A 19645-nucleotide genomic window follows, 5' to 3' on the forward strand; every position below is an offset into this window, starting at 1 on the left:
TCTTTGGCCTAGAGAGAAGGCCACGCCTCTAGAGAAGGAAATAAGGATGGTAAAGGGGGGAGAATAAAGAGAAAGGGAATGACCACACAGATTCTGGGGTGCAAAGTCGGCAGCGCGTACGGAGGATGGCTGGGTAGGATTGCAAACCTCCGACACTCCCCTCAGTTGACAGGCCCTATTTTTGTCAATTTCCTACATCTCACCCCACCTCACCTCACCCAAGTCTCCCCGCATCTACTACTAGCTCTTTGAAGAAGGCGGCTGCAAGCCAGTCTCCGAACCCCAGGGGACTTTTGGGCAAGGGAGCCGGTGGAAGCAGAAGGAAGAAGATGCGCTGAGAGTCCTCACAACTGCGTCTCCGGAGGCAGAACGAAGTGGGGACTTCAGACAATCACGCGTCATCCTTGCTCCCCCTCCCCACCCCGAACCCTGCGATTATGGCAAGAGAAAACTGGTTTGAGCTTGAGAAAATTTCCCCAGATTGTCTCCACTGCTCTATTTCCCTCAGATAATTGTTCGCCCAGCCCTTGGGAGCAAAGACGGGCGGAGGAGAATACTCTTGGAGTTCTCCTAGGTAGTCACGGAAGGACAGGAGGAGGTCGCGGGATCCCAGGGTTCTCCCGCAGCTCTCTCCCCTCGCCGCACCGCGCCCTCCCGGGCCCCGGCCGCGCCCGCCAGCCGGAAGCGCTCCCTCTGCAGGTGCGACTCCCGCAGCTACCCCTTCCCAGCCTGGCGGGGATCGGCGAGAGTGGTTTCCACAGCACCTTTCAAGTTCGGGAACACGGGGACCTTTCAAGTTCGGGAACACGGGGCACGCGGGCCCGCCCTGCTGCGGGTTTCGACTCCCTGGGACCGAAAGCTGGTTACTAGCAGCAAGAGGGTGCGCCCGCTCGGCCGCGCCCCTCACTCCTGCGCCCCTGAGGCCGGGTCCCCTGAGAAAGGGCACTCAACGGGGATATCTTCAAGCCCGTGAGTCCCTTCTTTCACCCTGTCACTCCGAGCAGGGCAAAGAGATCCCAGGAACCGATCCACGCTACCGCCGTTCCCCAGACCAGCGCAAAGCTCGGCTCCAGGTCTCCCCACGCCGCCGTAGGCTGTGGGCACCCCCATTTCCCGGATCCCTCTAACCGCCACAGTCATGCTTACCTGTCCTGGCAGTGCACACACAGAACCACACAACTAAAATCACATCCATCGGCATCGCTCCCGAGGGTCCCCGCCTAGCAGGGCGCACCGAAGCTAGGTGGAAACAAATGAGCCTGGATCCTGAGGCGCGCCTGGCTTGGAGCCGCCAAACTTGCTAGCGGGCGGCGGGGGAGGTGGCTCGGCAGCGCCGGGTGCTGCGCTGGGATATGCGCCCGGGAAGGCAGCCCCGGCCGCCCCGCCCCCAGCCCGCCCCCCACCGCGGGCGGCGGCGGCGGCGGCGTGGGGCTCGGGGCCCGGCCCCCGCTGCGGCTGCGTTCGCCTGGGAGCCCGGGCAGGATCGCGGGGCTTGGCTACTGTGGCTTGTTGCGCTCCTCACTGGGGGCCGATTCCGTTCGCCTCCTTCGCCCGCAGAACTGCGAGGATATGGACTGCAGGCGCCGCAGCCGCTACCACCCGGAGCACCGAAGTCGGAGTCCCAGGACCCGCGGCCGAAACGAGAGAGCGGGAGGCGCACGGCGCTCCCACGGCTTCACGCGCTCCAGCCCCTCCGAGCCGCAGTCGCCAATGTTGCCCTCTCTGCTTCCGCACCGCGGTGGGGACTGCCGAAGTTGCCACAGTTCATCCCTGCCGAGTCGAAAAGCCGCCGAGCCCTCGCGGGTGGGTATTTTTCCTCGGGGGAACGCAGACCGAGGCGGCGCCACCAAGCGCGCACGGACCCCCTCGGAAAACAATTACTCGGAATTCGCTCTGTCAACTGGGTGGGGAGGGACCTGAGGGGGATGATGGCTGAGTCCCTGCTCACCGCCTGTACCTTCTGTTGGTGAACCCCTATGACTGAGTACTCTCTTTGTGGGTGCAGGAAGAGGGCGCTGAGGTGAGGGTGCAGAAATGGGGTCCTCGAGGCGGAGCGAGCTGTGGTTGGGGTTTGGGAAGTCTATTTGCAAACCTTCTCATTCTGCAGGGCAGATGCTGCCACATAGGGGTAATTCCTAACCATCATTTTTTTTTCTTGCGTGATTTTCTTAATGGTATTATCAAAAGCCCACTCTTCTTTCATAGTCACATTTTGGCTCCATTTGCAATTCCTCCGGGACCTCCACCTTCTTTTCCCTCCGCCACCACAACATTCTCTGGAGAGAAAAGCTGGGCTGGGCTTTGTTTTCTACTTGCCGGCAAGAAGAGAATGGGTCCTCTCCCCTCTATGCGACCCTTTCAGGACCTGACCTTCCCTATGAAGATCCTCCAAATTTGAGACTTCTGTCCCACTTCCTATTTGTCCTACTAACACCTAGGAATGTTATTTATAACTGGATATGTAGAGTCATGAAATCTGAAATGACAGCCTCTGATTTATACCAAATGAACTCCACCTAGCTTGCTCAGTCTTCCCACTCTCTCTGAACCCCCCCCCCCCCGCTCCCCCTCACCACCAGTACCCCTTTGAATATTCACAACAGGGATCCCAGAGGAGTCCAAGGAAACCTCAGAACAGCCGTCCCTCATTTCCTGGAAACCAATTCCAACGTTCCAGAATCCTCTTCACTAATAAGAACGTGCCCTTCTCACTTCTTGCACCCACTTTCACTTCCTATATCCTTAACCCCTACACAACTTTGACCCCAGGAGCCCCAGTGAAGTTCACCAAATTAGCGCAGCTTATTAAGAGACAAGGCTTTACTAGCATGCTCTTCTGGTCTCTGCCCTATTTTTCTGGATATTTCTGTGTGCAAGCCACTGTCCCATTTGGCCCTTTATGTTGTGGTCCTTTGGCAGATGAAAAAGAAAGTGAACAAGCAGGTAAATTCCAGCTCAAGAAGTCTACTGCGCAATCCAGAAGTTGAGCTGAATGATTAAGAGGTAAACTGATGTCAGCTGACTCCAACTCAGATTCGGCTAAGGCCCAAAGGAAATCTGTCTGCCTTGACTCTGTATTTTCACTAACAGAGTCCACGTGTTTTTCCCTTCCACCTGGAGCGTGTTGCATTTAAAGCTAACGTTAAAATCACACATCTTGAAGAGAATAGGATTTCCCAAGTCTTGATGGGCCTTGTGGACAAGGACACCATACAACATGTTGTATTATAAGAGCCATTTCCTGTCTCTCCTCTGCAGTCTTTAAGTACACCTCAGCAGGAACAGCCTTGAGTTGCTTTGGACTGTTGTTTCCAAGGCCCTTTTATTGATTTCAGAAAGCCCAGAATCCTTAAAAGTACAGTGACCCCAGCAAGGGGAAAAGGTGGTCTGGATAAGATCTTCAGCGCTCTCTATCTTTAAAGTCTCTGTGTAATTAGCTGGTCCTGTGGGATGGGACTTTTAGCTTGTTCCATTAAAAAATAAAGCAAGACATATGTTCTATCATAGCTTTGCAGCATAACATCCATTAACAGTAACAAGAGTTAATCTCAACAAGGTCATAAATCTTTTCTAGATAACTGCTGCAATCTCCTCCTATAAGTGCAACCCTTGAGTGGGGATTTTGAGTGTGTAGGCCTGTTAAGCTAAGGTGACCTTCATAGAATGGGCCCAGCAAGTTTCTGTAGTGACAATGAAGGGACACATGGCTATGTATGTACTTGATGGTGGAATGTTACAGTGAGACCTGTGTTCAGTGGAAGCCACACTGAAACATCTTACCTGATGCCAGATCCCAAGTCCACCCTCCCCTTCAGGATGGCCTACCTCCATGGGTTCTTCAGGAGCCAGTAGTTGTCTTTGATTATCCCTCTGCCTCTTCTTTCTGACCTCTAAATGTTGGAGAGCCCCAGGACTCACTCCTCAACCCTTCCCTTCCAGCCACACTCCCTCCCTATTAAGCTCATCCCACCTCATGGATTTAAATAATATCTATACAGGGATGACTCTCAAATATGCATCTCTATCCCCAGCCTCTATTTTGAACCCCAGGCCTACATATCTAACTACCTATTAGACATCTTGAATATAATATGGCCACATCATCAAAATGAAAAACATTTGCACTTCAAAGTATACCATCAATGAAGTAAAAAAAACAACCGATGAAAAAGTATCTTTGCAAGACATATCTGATTGGAACTTGTATCTACTAAAAAACTATTACAACTAGATAATACAAGACAATAAAAGGTCCAATTTGCAAATGGGCAAAGGATCTGAATAGATATTACTCCAAAGTATATATACAAGCAGCCAATAAAGACATGAGAAGATGTTCAACATCATTAGCCATCTGGGAAATGCAAGTCAAAACTACAGTGAGATATCACTTCACATCCACTAGGATGGCTAGAATAAAATAGATAATAAATGTTGGTGAGGATATGGAGAAATTGGAACTCATATACTGCTACTTAGAATGTAAAGTATTCTTTAAACAGTTAAATATAGAGTTGCTGTACAGCAACTCTATCCCTAATATCCACACAAGGTAAATGAAAACATATATCCATATACTAACTTGTACATAAATGTTTAGAGCATTATTCAAAATAGCCAAAAAGTAGAAACAACCTAAATGTCCATTGACAAATAAGTGGATAAATAAAATGTGGTATGCCTATATAATGGAATATTATTCAGCAATAAAAAGACATGAAGCATTGACACATACTACAACATTGACCTTGAAAACCTCATACTAAGTGAAAAAAGCCTGTCATAAAGGACCATATATTGTGCAATTTTATTTCTATGAAAAGTCAGGAATAGGAAAATCTATAGAGACAAAACATCTGATTAGTGGTTGTATAGGGCTTGGGGTTAGGGAGGTAGGATTAGGCGGTAATGGCTAAAAAGTGTAGGGGCTATTTTTGAGGTAATCAAAAGGCTCTAAATTTGATTGTGATGATGGATGTAAAACTCTCACAGATATTCACAGTATAGTAAAATTGAATTGTATACTTTAAATGGGTGGATTGTATGATATGTGAATTATATCTCAAGCTGTTTTTTAAAATAATCATGACAAAAAATTGTAATATGCCCAAATGGGGACTTTTGACTTTTCCCTTCTCTTAAATTTCTCGCTGCTGACTTCTAAGGACATGGCATGAGCCTTCACCAAGTGCTCCAACTACATAACCCAGGGTCATCCTTGACTTGCTTGCCCTTAGCCCCCACACACAAGGCATCAAGCCCTGTCACTATACCTTAAAGAAAAATCCCCAGTCAAATTTCTCTTCTCACCAGGTCTCCTCCCACCTTCCTCCAACCCATCATTATCTCTCCCATAGGCTACAGCTGTAGACTCTCAATGCTTCTCTCTGCCTCCATTCTTGCCCCGTATAATTCAGTCACCTCCACCTTCAGCAGTCATAGTCTATGTTTTGTAACATGTATCATATCACACTCCCTTGCTCAAAACTCCTCCTGGAGTTTTCCATCATATTTTAGTAAAATCCAAACATATCACCCCTGCTTCTCTTCCCAGGTCCCTCTCTCCCCATTCTCCCCCTAACTCACTCCAGGTGGACTTTCTTGTTCCTTAAACATTCCAAGTTCATACCATCCTCATGATCTTCGCACTTGCTGTCCCCGCTACCTGGAAGGTTCACTTTTAACTGACTCAAATCTCGTCTCAATGTCAGCTCTTTGAGAAGACCTTGCCTAAAGAAGCTTCTCACTTTACTCCCAACATTCTCTGCCTCCTTACGCTGCTTTATTTTTTAGAGTGCTTGTTATTGTCTAAAATAATATGATTTATATGTTTACTTATTTGTTCTGTCCCCCCACCGCAATATAACGCAAGCTCCACAAGAATAGGAATTTTGTCTTTCTTGTTCACCAATGTATCTTTCCACCCAGAACAGTGCCTAGCACATTTTAGGAGCTCATTAAATGTTATTGAATGAATGAATCAATGCATGTTCTGCCAGGAAGCAGTATGGAGAATGAACTCTTCTCATTGGCTGTCAGCACGGCAACAGTCAGAAGGCCTTGTCTCTCTGTCCCCCAGAGTTGCTCCACTGCTGACTCTATGTGGGGCAGCGGATCCCACAGAGGAAGGGTAAGAAGGACTCCTTTTTAGTATCCAAACTAAACGTGCAAGCTAAAAGCAGTTCCAAGCATGAGAAACCCTCTATTGTATTTACTGCCTTACGAATTCCCCTCCCGAAGCCACTCTTCTTTGTCCAAACAGCCTTTCAACTATCTTCACAACTACCTTCACGTTGTGGACACATAGTAAGTGTTTAAAACTTATTATAAACATAATAAGTGTATACACTTATTATAAACATAATAAGTGTATAAAACGAGAAAATGAGAAAGTAGCACTGTGACAGATTGGATTCTATACCTTCCCTCTGCTCTAAAGAATAAGTTGAAGTCCTAGCCCCTGGTACCTGTGAATGTGAGCTTATTTGGAAATTGGGTTTTTGCAGATGTAATAACTTAAGATGAGGTCATTAGTATAGGCCCTAATGCAGTATGACTGATATCCTTATAAGAGAAAAATACCATGGGAAGACAGAGACACAGGGAGAATGCTATGTGACCATGGATGCAGAGATTAAAGTGTTGTAGTAGCTGTGCTATGGTTTGACTATTTATCCCCTTCAAAAATTATGTTGAAGTTTAGCTCCCATGTGGCAGTATTGAAAGAGCCTCTAAGAGGTGATCAGATCATGAGGGCAGAAATTAATGGGTTAATGAGTTAATGGATTAATGGGTTATCATGGAGGGGAACTGGTGGCTTTACAAGAAGAGGAAGAAGGACCTGAGCGAACATGTTAGCATGCTCAGCCTCCTCACCATGACATCCTGTGCCACTCTATTCTAGAGTCCCCACTAGCAAGAATGTTCTCACCAGATGCAGACCCTCGACCTGGGACCTTTCAATCTCCGTAACTGTAAGAAATAGATTTTTTTTCTTTAAAAATTATGCAGTTTCAGGTATTCTGTTAAAAGCAACAGAAGGCCAGGCACTGTGGCTCACATCTGTAATCCCAGCACTTTGGGAGGCCGAGGCGGGCAGATTGCCTGAGCTCAGGAGTTCGCAACCAGCCTGGGCAACATGGTGAAACCCCATCACTACTAAAATACAAAAAATTAGCCGGGCATAGCAACATGCGCCTGTAGTCCCAGCTACTCGGGAGGCTGAAGTAGGAGAATTGCTTGAACCCGGGAGGTGGAGGTTACAGTGAGCCAAGATTGCGCCACTGCACTCCAGCCTGGACAACAGAGTGAGACTCCATCTCAAAAAAAAAAAAAAAAAAAAAAAGCAACATAAAATGAAGACAAGCTACAAGCCAAGCGGTGTCTTCCAGAGGCTGGAAGAGGCAAGGAAGGATTATCCCCTAAAGACTTGTCCTGCCAACCCTTGATTTCAGATTTCTAATCTCCAGAACTGTGAGAGATTAAATTTCTGTTGTCTTACATCTTTCAGTTTTTAGAGCTTTGTTATGGCAGCAGTAGGAAACTAACACAAGTGCCAACTTGCTGCCAGAGTCAAGGAAAGTGCAAAAGCACCAAGTTTCCCTCACAAACCTAACAGCCTCAATACTCTCTGCAACTGTGCAAGCCTGATTTGGGTGGATATTTTCATTTCCTGAAATGCACGTGCAGTTATAAAAAGAGGCTGAATGAATGTATTTATGTGTGAACCTCTGTTTCTATATGGACATATAAACTCTATATGAAAACTTCGTTCTCTAATTACCACAGTCCACTTCAATGATATCCAAATTAGAGGGATCCATATTTTGCTAAATTAACTAGTGTCCTCATCTCATATCTTCAAACATGTTTTAGAGCAAAGCTGGGTATAGATCTGTAGGAAAATAGGTAGAAAAGTATATAGACATATAGATAAAGACATCTCATGATTCTTTGGATGAAACCATTCTAATCCATAACATCAATAATCTTGGAAAATTTTCAAGTTTCTGATGACAAGAACCAAGGTGTGCTCATATCTAGGCTTTATTAAATGTTAAGTAATCACATGTCCATTCCAACAGACCATTAAAAATTTGGCACACTATCTTCAAAGAGGCCCTAGAAACAGGCTCCATCCCAGCCCTGGCCAGAATGGTATTGGCTACATTTCTTAAGTGTAACTATGAGTGGTTACTGCTGTAAGTACTATCCAAGGATTAACCCATTTATTCTTCAAAACAACCCAGTTAGGTAGGTTGCATTATTATATCTATCTTACAAATGTGGAAAGTGAGCCATTGACCAAGTAAGTGGCTGAGTGAGACTCAAACCCAGGCCATATGAACTTTACTGTTTCTCCTGGGATGAAGCCTGTGAAGTCAGTTTCATAACAGCCTAATTCCCTGCCTGAGTTCTGAACCAATTGAGAAATAAGACAACAGTTAGCAGGAGGCTAAAACGTCACTTTTATTAATGTAGAGACAATGCTGGAAGAGCGTAGCCTATGTGAAAGCCAAAATAGACTGGCCATCTGCCTTCCCTGCAGGCTGCACCTTGCCACAGCCATCGCTCCCACTGATCTGGATGAAAAGAGAAAGCTAAGGAGACCCCGTTGAGAAATGAGGACCAATGGCTGGCACCTTCCTCCACAAGGGATGAGAGAATAGGGAGTGGGATAAAAGGCCAAGAGTGTTTATTTCCTATATCAGTAGAGATTCTATCTGGCTTCATATAACAGGAAAACTCCCAAACGATAGTAATTTAAATAACTTAGGTCTTTAATACTCTCTTCAGTAAAAGAATTCTAGAGTTGGAGAGTCCACCATCCCTAGAATGTAGTTCTTGTCCTCATGGTTCAATATAGCTGCTGGTACTCCAGCCATTACAGCCACATTCCAGACAGCAAAATATGGAAGAGAATGAAGAGAAGAAGAGCATGCCTAGGAGTTTCATGTATTATTTCCATATATATTTGGGCAGAACCTAGTCACAGGGCCACTCCATATGTATCTGTTAGCTATTGCTACATAACAACCACAAAATTTCCATGTCATACAACACTAAACACATATCTGCAGGTTGGCTAGGGTTCAGTTCATCCATGCTGGTCTCAGACAGGCAGTTCTGCTTCAGGTTACAATGGCTGGGCTGATTCCATTTCTCACTGCAGGTCTGTGTTTCAGTTGAGTGACTGTCCCATGTGCCTTTCATCTTCCTTGGGTTGATGGGCTAGCCACATCTGTTCCTCATGGCCCAAAGAGACACCAAGGAGCAGACAGAAATAGGTGAGGCCTCTTAAGGTCTAGACTCAAAACTGGCACACTGCCACATCTGTTCACACGCTATTAGCCAAAGCACAGATGCATTACCAAGCCCCAAGTCAAGGGCAAGAAGTACAATCCACCCATGCTGAGGACACAACAAGGGTGTGGTTCACGGGGGGCGGGGGCGGGGCATAAAGAAGTGAAGCCGGGTCAATCTACCATACTTTGCAGCAAGGGAACCAAGAAACGTCATGCTTTGGCTGGGTGGCAACAAGCCTGGCTAAAGTCAGAGATATTACTAAAAAAGGGAAGAATAGAAATTCAAAGGCAGTTACCAGTTTCTCCCCTACACTCCCTCACATTTTACCAACTTTATAAAATATCAGTACTGGCCTAGTGCAAGTTCTCTGTCATTCTTGCCCTCACCTCAAGGCTCTGTATAGAAATAAGCACTCACAAGTAGGCCAAAAAAAAAAAAAAAAAAAAAAAAAGGTTCTCAGTGAGATTGTCATGGGCCTGTGCTTACCAGTGCTCTCCACTTTTGAGTAGGTGAGACAGAGTGATTTTTTTTAAATATGTTTTATCTCAAAGCCCTAAGCCCGGAAAGATGAAATTCATGCAATCTTAGGAGGTAAGACCCAGACTTCTCTCTGTGCATCTTTCCTGAACACCGGCAGTGAGTGCCACATGATGGAGCTGGCTGGAAGCCTGGAGGCAAATCATGCAAGTGAATATACCACATAATTGCAGAATGCCTCTGCCTCTGTTTCCTGATTGAAAGGAGTAGGCAAGAGGAATCAAGTTATGAAATAAAAATACCTGGGCTATCCTGAGTCCCCTGAGCCCACATCCAAGACCCCACATACCCCAGCATCCCCCCTGGACTCCCAGACTTCGCCATGATCCAGCAAATCCCATGACAAATCCTGGGAAAAGAGTCACCAGTGAGACTGGAGTATCAGACTGGTGACTCTTCTTCTAAAAATAAAAAATTAACTCTTAAGTTTCCCCTATTTCTCCTTATCCCCAATTAAGGAAAAACATATTTAGAAGGTTTATAAAAACATAATAGAGCATTTCTAACTGAAATTCCATGGTACCTGGGATCTGCTTTGAAATACTCTAAGGAAACAGAGTTTCAGTGTGGGGAGACGGATCATGAAATAAACTTGGACATGAGTCGGTAATTGTTGAAAGTGTGTGATGTGGACATAGGAGTTCATTATTCTGTTCTCTCCAACTTTATGTATACCTGAAATTTTTCAAGATAAAGAGTTAAACACAACACACACACACAATGATCAAAGGAATCTCAGGAAGGAGATAGAAGATGATGAGTCAGCACCAAGCTCTGATCCCACAGAGTGCACTTCTTGCCCTTTCAGGAGCACTGTTGCTGGGAAGAAAAGACATTACACTGAGTTTAGTGTTCACAGTGCTGTGCACCTGCCAAAGTACAGTTTTAAGGCCAGTCCTGAATGTATTATATGGAGCTCTTATTATCATAGACTTTTCCCAGCCTGGAGCTTGACTGCAGGCTGGACACCTGTGCACTTGGCATGTGGATTTCAGCATCAGCTTGTGAGGGCATTTCTTTCCCGGTGAGGATAGCCTAGATCATCTCTGTAGCCTTTCATCACTGAAGCTGAAGATGGAGGTAGAGCATGAGTATGTTGTGCTCATTTGAGGAGGACAGAGTCAAGCCTCTGGGTTGACCTGATCAGACAGCAGAGAACATGACACCGAACCCTAGGGCCCCATCTCTGAGTAAGGAACATGAGGGCTCCACCCACTCAAAAGGAGAGAAATGGCATTTCTTTGTTATTTAGAAATAGGTTTTCCTTCTACTATAATTTGAGTTCCTTAAGATTTGAGACCATTTTATTCCATTTTGCCTGGGGCCTAGCACAATACAGGAACTACATAAAATGTTTGCTAAATTGAAATATAGTTGAAGACTGACAAAATGATCATGAAAACATACACAATGTTTTAACTTGTCCAGTCTTTCTGTTCAGATCTCAGATCTACTCAGATTCTCTTTCTCTTTTTCTTCCTTCTTTCTCCTACTCCCATCTCTCTCTCTCCCCCCCCATGAGGGTGATTAATAATTCAGCAAATAGTGTATTCTGATGGTTAAAAATATAATAATTGATATTTGTTTCTGCAGCAGCACAGTATCTCGTTTTCCCAGGAGGGCAGTTTCCCATGGCTGTTCCAGGTTTTGCACAACAAAATTGATCAATCTGGGGGATACCTATAAGGCTGTTTATTAAGAAATAAAGATGATGGTTAATGGCTTTGTAAGAGACACAATACTATAATCATGTTTTAAACACTGACATTTATTTAGGGTTTTGTGAACTCATACATTATTAGGATAAATTCTAATTTATATCAGTACATAATAGGCAAATATATAATACAATAAATTGCATTTTTGTACATAAATACAAAATTTGAGGTAGGGCCTCAAGAATAATGACTTCTTAAATGAATAATGTGCAGTATATAATATGTAATCTATAAGATATATATATATATGATGCATCATTTGTAACATAATATATTTTCTTCATGTATAGTTAATGAAAAAATATAAGGACCTGATTAGGGAACATGTATTTATTCATGGGCAACAGTACCCACAAAAGATGCCTGCATTTAGGACATTAGCCAAGTACACAATGTAAGAACTAACGTATTCCTTTACAGGTCCATAATAAAGTGCAAAAAAACACGAACAAATGAGAGACAAAACAGTTTTTAGTCAATTACTAAAACACACCTATAAGGCAAATGGTTACCTGAAGATGTATTTAATCCATGGCAGGCAAGTCAAACCACTGCTTGCTTTTCAGAGGTGATGAATACCCAATCTGAAAACACTTTCTCTTTGGCTGCAGGCTGCTCAGAGGTGACCTGAGCAAAGACCACATTTCAAAACTACTTGGCCTTTCTGGGCAATTAAAGCAAAATCTGGAAAAGATAGGAAGCTTCACTTTCACAAATCCTAGGGCCACTTTGTGGAGAAATGAGTATCAAGGCAGAATCACCCACACCTTTGCTCCCAGCCTGGAAGTTTTCTGCTTGATACCCAGTGTGAAAGAGAAGGAAATGCTCCTCTGTTGGCCTTGGCCTTTTGGTCCTGCAAAACACCCTGCCACACAGCACGTCCTCTCTTGAGTCATCTGCCTCAAAGAAGCATGTCCCAACTCAAATCCAGGTGCAACAACAGTAGTATGATCTTGCCATCTCATCTTACATTGAGCAACAGTTATTGTGCTAGCCTCTGGGAAGAGGACAATGACCTATAGCCAAGGGAACAAAGAGAAAAGAAAATCTTACTTTTAGGCATGGGAAAACCATGCTGACAGCAAAGGTGGACAGGAAGCACTGAGAGAAACGTAGATGAGGAAACAAGAGCTTAATTAAGGGAAAACTCAACTCCAATGCAACATTACCATAAAAACAACCCAAGTCCTATCCATTTAAAGGTCATCGTGTTAAACTCTTTTTAAAGTGCTGCTTACTGAAATACAAGTTGATTACATTTCTTACATATTAAAAACACATTGCAAATTTCAAAGACATTGAGGTCATCATGATTTTGCGTTGACCACAGACCTCATGCAATACATAAATATAAAGGAAAAAGAAACAATAAAACAGAACTAGACACATTTGTACCTGATAAGCACAGTCCTAAAGATAATAAAAGTTACTAATATGCAAGACATTTGCATAAGAAGTCACAACACCGATTGTTAAGAAATATACATTTTTTCTCCTCTAAGGATATGACAGGATTACTGTTTTTCACATATGGCTTTTTTTCTCTGAATGAGTTTCTGGCATTTGTTGGTGTTATGAAATCATCTCACAAGTAGAAAATGCTCCACCATTCTACACAGTGAACCAATGAAAGTCTTTCCTCAGCTACTTGGTTTTTTCCCCACTTTCAAGGGAAATTTTCAGGTGCCAGTTTCTAGCAATGTTATTCATTTTATTTTTATCCATTTATTTTTTTCTCCCTATTGACTGTACATTTTAATATCATGGAAACAATCCATTAGACAAGCTAAATTTACAAGGTAACCAATTCCAGGTAAATTTGGAATCTTTCACCTAAGCATGTCCCTTTAAACAAAGGGAAAAAAATCTTGGAAATTATAGTGAAGTGGGGTTGGGGGGAAACAGCTGCTCAGGGAGCAGCTACTGCATCTTACCTGGACAAATCATAACACAAATGTAAATGCCCCCAAATCCAAAACACGCAGCTAGTGACAAGGTCTCCATTCTCACAATTAAGTTAACTTTCAGTTTGTACAAAACAAACCTGGCAGCATCTGTGGGAGCCCCCCACCCCCACCTTCTTTTCATCACAAAAGCAATAATTAGCAGAAATTGGGTTGGTGTCCAGCATCAGACTCGAGTTTTAGCCAAGAGGCAACAGGAGAGCCAAAAAACATTCATCCTGACACAAACATACCAGTCCCATGAGAGAATGCTAATTGATTTAAGCTCTTTTTCTCAACCTTCAAATTGGAAAGCCTGCAGATAATTTCCAGGCCTAAGTTATTCCTCCGGGCTCCTCTCACTCTACCAGGTATCAGTTGGAGAGGCTCATTTTTGGTACCATTGTGCAACATCTGCTGCACTAATTGGGGGCTTCTCATCAATATGGCTTTCTTAGAGAAACCTGTGTTCATGGCAGAGAGGTGAGGCCACAGCTCAGCTTCCTAAAGCTAAGTTTAGGGGAAGCTCAGGGTTTAGTCTCTGTGATAGACTCAAGCAAGTTCGAGCTTTAGGAGACAAGGGGGGGAAGGATGAGAAGGAGAGGGGAGAACAAATATACACTGCAGACAAAAGACATGAAAATCTAAAGTTCAAAACCCATCTTTGTTTCCTTTTCTAAAACCTTTCACAAGCTACTCTTAAAAACTGGAAGTTCATATTGATGTTGGCAAATGGCAATGATACTTGCCCTAGAAAAGGGAGAGCTCAGTAAAATGAGTTGAGACTTTTTTTAACAAATGAAATCTTTTAAAAAAAAATCTACATTAAAGTCTGTTGTTGGGTTTCATTGCTGTTAAACAAGATGAAAATGTCACAACAATATACAAGATTTGAACTGAAAACTTTGCCTGAGACCCTGTACTATGAAGATAAATGAAGAAAATTATTGAAATGATCTCCCCTAAAGGAAACAATTTTAGGTTTAGATATTATTACTGTAAGGGAAAATAAAATTCCCAGACTACACTATACTAAACTCACCATCTCTACAGAATTCATAAGATATTTATAAGGACAGAAAACACCACGACAAGTTCACACTACATGAACACATGTCACATTTTTAAAATTTCATATATGCATGTTCAGGATACAAGAAGATAATAAAGTTTACACTTCGCCAATTTCTGCAGACATATGATCCGCTCTCATTAGAGTGCAGTTAAAATGAGTACTGTGAATAGGGAACTCTTAAAATTGAATCGGCTAAATGGAGTCTTAAAAGCTATAGTCTTAATTGGCTTACTCACTACTTACCTAAGCTGTATTTATCAGAAAGTTCTAAAATACCATGTCCTAAAATGTACTACCAGTGCAGTGAATATTTTGGTTGCTTTCTATTAAACTCTCCATTTCTTAGATTTCTCTATGACCACAATTGGCATTTACTGTGAATGAAAAAGAGTAAAAATTAAGAAGTTATCTGTTTTTTAAGAGCATGTGTCCTATATATATAATACGTAGACAGAACCAGGGTAAGTCTTGTTTTCCCAGAGGTCAAAAGACAAGATGTCTACAGCTTACAGAAAGACATTTAGAGAAGAAACACAGGATCTTGACATTGAACCATGGTGCTAAATATCATGTAGAAACGAGCATGGAGCTCTACTATGAACGTACAAAATGGGGCACAACTTATATGATGGCTTCTTGGGCAGAGGTGGAGGAAATTACCAAAAGAACTCACAAATGTGGTTATTTAAAAAAAAAAAAAAAGACAGTTGAGGGAAGAAAACTGATAGTTCAATCAAAGTCACAATGTGCAGACTGTAGCATCTGAGTTAGTGGTAACTGGAGATTGCTGATCCAAATGAAGGAAACAGATCCCCAGTGGTGACTGGAAATATAAACTTAACCACCTCAGTGGTGTCCAAATTGAATGGTCTTGTCTTACATCCAAAACATTTTCTGACCACTGCTGACTCTCTGAAAAGAAAAACCTGTCTTGAACTTTGTGTGTCTGAACAAGATCACTACATTGCTCAGTTCTGTTCAAGTCCAAATTAAGTCTTGTAATTCAGCCATTCTGTATATGCCTTACTGGCACCCCCCATGCCATCACACAGTGGATACCTCTCTATTGACCAAACCACACACACCTACGAGTGCTCACCTAACTGATCCTCCTCTGCAGGGTAAAACGTGTGGTCAGGGGACCAACCTGACCAGAAACAGTCACCAGGGGCACAGGCAAACAGCGCTTCAGGTGGTCTGTGTAGCTCTTTACTACACCATGTGACACTATGCCTACTTTTCTACATAATCACTCTCGTGTGGATGTGAACCAAGATGTAGGAAGAAAGATGAAGAAAAATGGGAGGAGAGCTATGGAAAACATTAGGAGGAGGCAGAGAGGAAAAACAGGATCAAATCTGGACCATCCCACACCACTGGACTAGCACTGAGTGCCCAGTTCCAAATCCTTCACTGGCAGTTTGAGTCCCAAGGAAGAGGTTCCCAAGGGGTCGATCATGTTCTTGTAACGCTCCCCACGGTGTTGAGCTAAGAATGGGCCCCAGTCCGGCTGTGGTGAGCACACCAACTTCAGCCTCTGCAAAGAAGCCAAAGACAGACATGGTCACAGAAGTAATGCACCTTCCCCACCTGGGGAGGACCCACCCATCCCCAAACTGCTTATGACCACTTTGACCAGAGTTCTTGCTTGAGCCAAGAGGCCCTCTATGAAGAGAGGCAGTTAGGAAGATAAGCGTTCATTAATTAATTAGGTCAGAGACATTAAAGAGGACACTTAGTTTGGTTCACTTGAAATTATTTACATCACCCTGCAAGCAATATTGCAATTGCTCTGTGTTTGCCTTGCACAAGATTAATAGAGGATAAAGGGCCCAGATTTTAATTATACATTTTTTCCCTCCAAATGAAGAGAATCCACAAGCTTCTCTCTTCACTGCCAAACACAGTCTGCAAAAGACATGTGCTTGATTACTTTTGTTCTGTAGTCTCAACAGTGGATTGCTACATCTAAATAATTGGATTTTGTTTAGCATATTTCCCAGAAGGATATAAATGACCAGAGGAAAAAAAAAATCCAACCCCAAAGATACATCGCCAAGAGTGAGCAAAGATTTTAATTATCTGTTGACAAAATACACGCTTCTGACTTGGTTCAGCAGTGTAGGTTCTTGCAGGCAAGCTAAAAATAATAGGAATGTCTCTAATCCTTCAGCTGAAATTTTTATGGAAAACAGAACTTGACTGGAACATTTTCTAGAAAAAGGAAAGAAAACATATTTCTGACTAAGAGGGAACAATTATATGTTTATTACCTTTTAAAGTGAAGCTGGTACTTACAGCTGTTAGTTTAATCTCTCCTTAATCATCAGTTTGCAACCTTTGTGTCCCAAATCCACCGTAATAAATTTATATAGCCAACTCAATCAGTTTAGAGATTTTTAGCCTAAGACAAAAGTGGCAGAGGCCAAACCAGGTTCTATTCAGAGGGAAAGAGATTTCTGGGTCAGTTGGTGGGGAGGCTTATGTGGGGCAGGAGTGAACCATCTCTGGAAGCCCATGGGGCCAGTCACTTACCTCATTTACCTCAAGGGAATAACAGAATTTCCTGAGGTTGGAAACTAGAATACAGCTGCAGTAAAAAGATTCCTATACCTCCTTTTGCTAATTCTGTCTCCACCGTTAGTCCAATGAAGACAAAAGCTACCTCCCCACCCAGTGGACTTTTGCGTTGTGCACATACCACATGCCTGATTCCCATCCTCTGTCTCCCCTCCAGAGCCTCAATGGGATAACCCAGAGGCCTGCTCCTTCTTCATTCCTTTTTCAACCCATCAGACCAACAGCAAATGCCAAACTGTTCTTCTCTGCCTTCTATCACCTGAATCTAGTCCAGTGCTTCACTAACGGGGGAGCTTGTTAAACTGTAGATTCCAGGGTCCCATTTCCCCAAGACTCTGGTTCAGTAGGAGTCTTCTGCCTGGATTCTGATCATGTGCATTTCCAACAAGTTCTCAGGTGAGAAGGATGCTGCTGGTCTCTGGAGCAAACCCTAAGTAGCCCTGATTTAGTCCAAAATGCCAGATTCCTGGATCCTCAAGACCGAGGCAGGGCTGAGTGATTCCTAGCACACCTGAGCAAGCGACTCCTCATAAATAACAAAAGCCTGACCACACTTCACTGGTGGCACAAGAGGCAGTTCCCTTCCCATTCACTCAGGAGTGACAGTGGGGATTCTTCACACTAGAGATGGGAATTGGGTCCAGCAAGGGATCAATTGACAAAGAAAGACAAGTCTCACCTCATACCAGCCAGGTCCTGAAATTCTCACTACATTCTATGGGAACAGTGACATTTTAATCAGCTGAGACCCTCAACCATCCCTAACAGAGGCACAACAGGAGGGGGTAGTGATTTTAAGTTTAATGGTAATAGATGTTTGGGAAGAAGGCTTAGACAGAGAGGAGCATCAGGGAAGGGGGAATCTGATGTGTGGTTAAAAACAAAACACTGAGATTTAAGCTGTGGATGAGGGAAAAGGAGGAGGAAACTCCAGGAAAGAGGAGACCCTCCGATCATTTATTCCCCAGAGCTGTCACCACACTGAGGACTAGCATAATAACAGTTCTGCTTGCAGATTGGCTGAGCCCTTCCATTAGAGGAATCATACATAATAAAAATGGGTTTAACAGAAACAGTGGCAACTGTAATCGCTTCATCACCAAGTCTCCCTCTTGAATAAGTTTACCGAATCTTTTGTTTTTTAACATGCAGAGCTTTTATGGGCTTTCCCTTGGGAGGAATTGGGAGGGAAAGAAGTAGACAAAATTACCTCAATAAATCTTCCAGGGGCCAGATGCATTTTTATCACAAACATAATCGGGATCCAGATGACGGAACAGGCGAGCATTAGCCATCCGAGCACCATGGACCAGTTAGGATAGCGGTAAGAGCCATAGGTCATGGGCTCCCACTGGTAAAAGCTGAAACAAAGGATAAACTGGAAAGATAAAAGTGACACACGTTAGGGTGGTGGTGTGAATTATTCAAGCACTCAACACTATTAAACCCCTGTTATGAGTTTGATGTTTTCGTCTCTATTATTTTATACCCACGAAAGAGTAGTATTATTAATCCATTTTTCAGATGAAGAAACTAAATTTCAAAGAGATGGAAATTATATATTCTGAGCTGCTGACTCTGCATTTGCCAAACCATGGGAGTGGAGTAATATGTGTGCATGTGTATACAGACAGACAGAGAAGACAAGTTTAAAGGATATATACCAAGGTGACAAGTAGGCAGAGGTGGGCAGGGGTGATAGTGGGTGTTTTTAAGTAGGAGCTGTCTGTACTTACTTTTCCTTTTTCTTTTTGAGACAGAGTCTCACTCTGTCACCCAGGTTGGAGTGCAATGGTGTGATCACGGCTACTGCAACCTGCCCCTCCCAGGTTCAAGCGATTCTCCTGCCCCAGCCTCCCAAATAGCTGGGATTACAGGCATATGCCGCCACACCCAGCTAATTTTTGTATTTTTAGTAGAGACGGGATTTACCATGTTGGCCAGGCTGATCTCAAACTCCTGATCTCAGGTGATCTGCCCACCTCGGCCTCCTAAAGTATTGAGATTACAGGTGTGAGCCACCGCGCCCAGCCTGTATTTTCTATAATGGGTAATAATCAAGCTTTTGTTATAAGAAAGAAACCGAGGCCAGGTGCAATGGCTCACACCTGTAATCCCAGCACTTAGGGAGGCTGAGGCGGTGGATCACCTGAGGTCAGGAGTTTGAGACCAGCCTAGCCAACATGGTCAAACCCCATCTTGACTAAAAATATAAAAATTAGCCAGGCATGGTGGCACGCGCCTGTAATCTCAGCTACTTGGGAGGCTGAGGCAGGAAAATTGCTTGAACCTGGGAGGCAGAGGCTGCAGTGAGCCGAGATCATGCCACTGCACCCCAGCCTGGGCAATAGGGCGCGTCTTGGTCTCAAGAAAAAGGGAAGGGCATAGGAGGGGAGGGGGAGAGGAGAGGAGGGGAGAGGGCAAGAGGGGTGGGGGGTGGAGGGAAGGGAATGGCAGGGGAGGGGAAACCCATTAGGTTTATGTAT

The 19645-nt window shown here is 43.8% G+C and overlaps 2 protein-coding genes across 8 annotated transcripts in view; both read right to left on the reverse strand.

Moving 5' to 3' along the window:
• LOC129048673 (protein kinase C-binding protein NELL1-like) overlaps positions 1-1384 on the reverse strand; it is a 462277-nt gene extending 460893 nt beyond the window's left edge. For 4 of the 7 annotated variants that reach the window (XR_008511202.1, XM_054524593.2, XM_054524596.2 and 1 more), the window contains exon 1: positions 1147-1384. Coding sequence is in view for 5 of the 7 variants with exons in the window: in XM_054524593.2 (XP_054380568.1) it covers positions 1147-1201 (55 nt within the window). In the remaining 2 variants the exon portion in view is untranslated. The remainder of the gene's footprint in view (positions 1-1146) is intronic. The other 3 variants (XR_008511203.1, XM_054524597.2, XM_054524598.2) reach the window with 2 other exon arrangements.
• Positions 1385-15844: 14460 nt separating this feature from the next.
• The window catches only part of LOC129047275 (sodium- and chloride-dependent glycine transporter 2), a 53443-nt gene continuing 49642 nt past the window's right edge, over positions 15845-19645 (reverse strand). Inside the window, exons 14-15 of the mRNA XM_002821959.3 lie at positions 18370-18537; positions 15845-16116 (exon numbers count right to left, since the gene is read on the reverse strand). Of these exons, the coding sequence (XP_002822005.2) occupies positions 15961-16116; positions 18370-18537 (324 nt within the window). The 3' untranslated portion in view covers positions 15845-15960. The remainder of the gene's footprint in view (positions 16117-18369; positions 18538-19645) is intronic.

Source organism: Pongo abelii, chromosome 9, assembly GCF_028885655.2.
Source record: "Pongo abelii isolate AG06213 chromosome 9, NHGRI_mPonAbe1-v2.0_pri, whole genome shotgun sequence".
NCBI classification, from domain to species: Eukaryota; Metazoa; Chordata; class Mammalia; order Primates; family Hominidae; genus Pongo; species Pongo abelii.